At 35.3% G+C, this 1,523-nt stretch overlaps 1 protein-coding gene across 1 annotated transcript; it reads left to right on the forward strand.

The window, feature by feature from the left end:
• The first annotated feature begins 694 nt into the window (after positions 1-694).
• LOC116848360 (39S ribosomal protein L34, mitochondrial) lies at positions 695-1,435 on the forward strand. The gene is made up of 2 exons (XM_032824340.1): positions 695-861; positions 1,160-1,435. Exons 1-2 carry the CDS (start codon positions 821-823, stop codon positions 1,380-1,382), a joined length of 264 nt encoding a protein of 87 aa, XP_032680231.1. The 5' UTR covers positions 695-820; the 3' UTR covers positions 1,383-1,435.
• The last annotated feature ends 88 nt before the right edge of the window (positions 1,436-1,523 follow it).

The raw sequence follows: 1,523 nt of genomic DNA on the forward strand, positions 1-1,523 counted from the left end.
AAGATGTGTTAAGCAATTGGAAAGCACCCAATACTACCAACAGCGTTTCTAAGGCTGCGTTCTGAAATTCATTGCTAGTACTGAAAACTATAATTCATGTCACGTATACTATAGAATTTCAGCATTGGCAGAATTTCGGAACGCAGCCTAAATAGGTTACAGTGCACTGCGAAAGCATTTCGATGAGTTTGTGACGACATGAATTTTGATGTCACTTCCTGCTGCGGCTACTGCAGCTGGAGAGGTAAAGCAGTGGCAGTAAGGTGATGCGTTCCCATTTGTCACCTTGCAGCACCTCGACAGTGCTCGAAGTTAAAACGGAACGCTACTAGTAGTATACTTTCAAGACATTATACCGTCAGTACTCGCAGTAAATAAAGGAACGCATTCATAATGCAGGATTCACACCGCGTCCGATGTCCGACATACGACGTCCGATATCCAATAAAAGAATAGCTTTCTAATGGAGAATTGAATTCTATTAGAAAGCTGTTCTCCTATTGGATATCGGATGTCGTACGTCGGATATCGGACGCGGTGTGAATCTTGCATAAGCCATAAAGGTGCCAATTCATGGGAGCGTTCCAGCGTCGAGCGTTAAAGCGTTAGCCAATCAACGTACCACTTTCTGCAAGAACTACAAGTATACTTCTGGGACCTGATACGTTGATTGGCTAATGCTTTAACGCTCGACGCTGGAACTGTCCCATGAATTGGCACCTTACGTCGGTGACTTATGTAAAATTAACCTTAAATCTTTTGATCAAAACATTGTTTCTCAGTATATTTGAAAATCTCATCAGAACGTTGACGAGACAAAATGATTTACAAATTTATTTCTGGCATATTTCAATCTTTGCCGTATGTATTTTACATGTTATTCGCAATCATAATGATATTGTTGATATATTTTGTCTTGATGTAGTGCAGTTAATATACATGACGCATTTATTGATTATTAATTTGCAATATGAGAAATAACATTTTGTTCGATGAAATAAAATTCCCTTTTAAAAGAGTCAAACTTGAAGTCAACTTTGAAGTAATTTAAAGTTATATTGTTAATATTCCTCAATATAAGATTCGTCGTAATAAAATCTTAAACAATAACATTAACAGATGCACTAGGATATAATTTCATTAAAATTAATCTTTTCAGAAGAGTAGGAGTTCCAAGCCAACTTTGCTCAATGTTTAATGCAACATCTGGGAACTCATGGAGTTTAACATTTGTGAGAAACAAAATGAGATACCACTTTCCACATCCCAATGAACGTATGCGTATTAAGAAACATGGATGGCGTACCAGAATGGCAACACCTGCTGGTAGGAAAATTCTTATGAGAAGAATTTTGAAGGGCAAACATTGTTTGAGTCATTAATTACTAGCAATAACACATGGATACTGGAAAATAAATGCTATCAGTCAAACCAACAATTTTTGTTATTATACTTCAATTATACATATATATATATATATATATATATATATATATATATATATATATATATATATATATATA

This window comes from Odontomachus brunneus, unplaced genomic scaffold (genome assembly GCF_010583005.1).
Source record: "Odontomachus brunneus isolate Ranch 3 - 2012 unplaced genomic scaffold, Obru_v1 Obru_scaffold_093, whole genome shotgun sequence".
NCBI lineage: Eukaryota > Metazoa > Arthropoda > Insecta > Hymenoptera > Formicidae > Odontomachus > Odontomachus brunneus.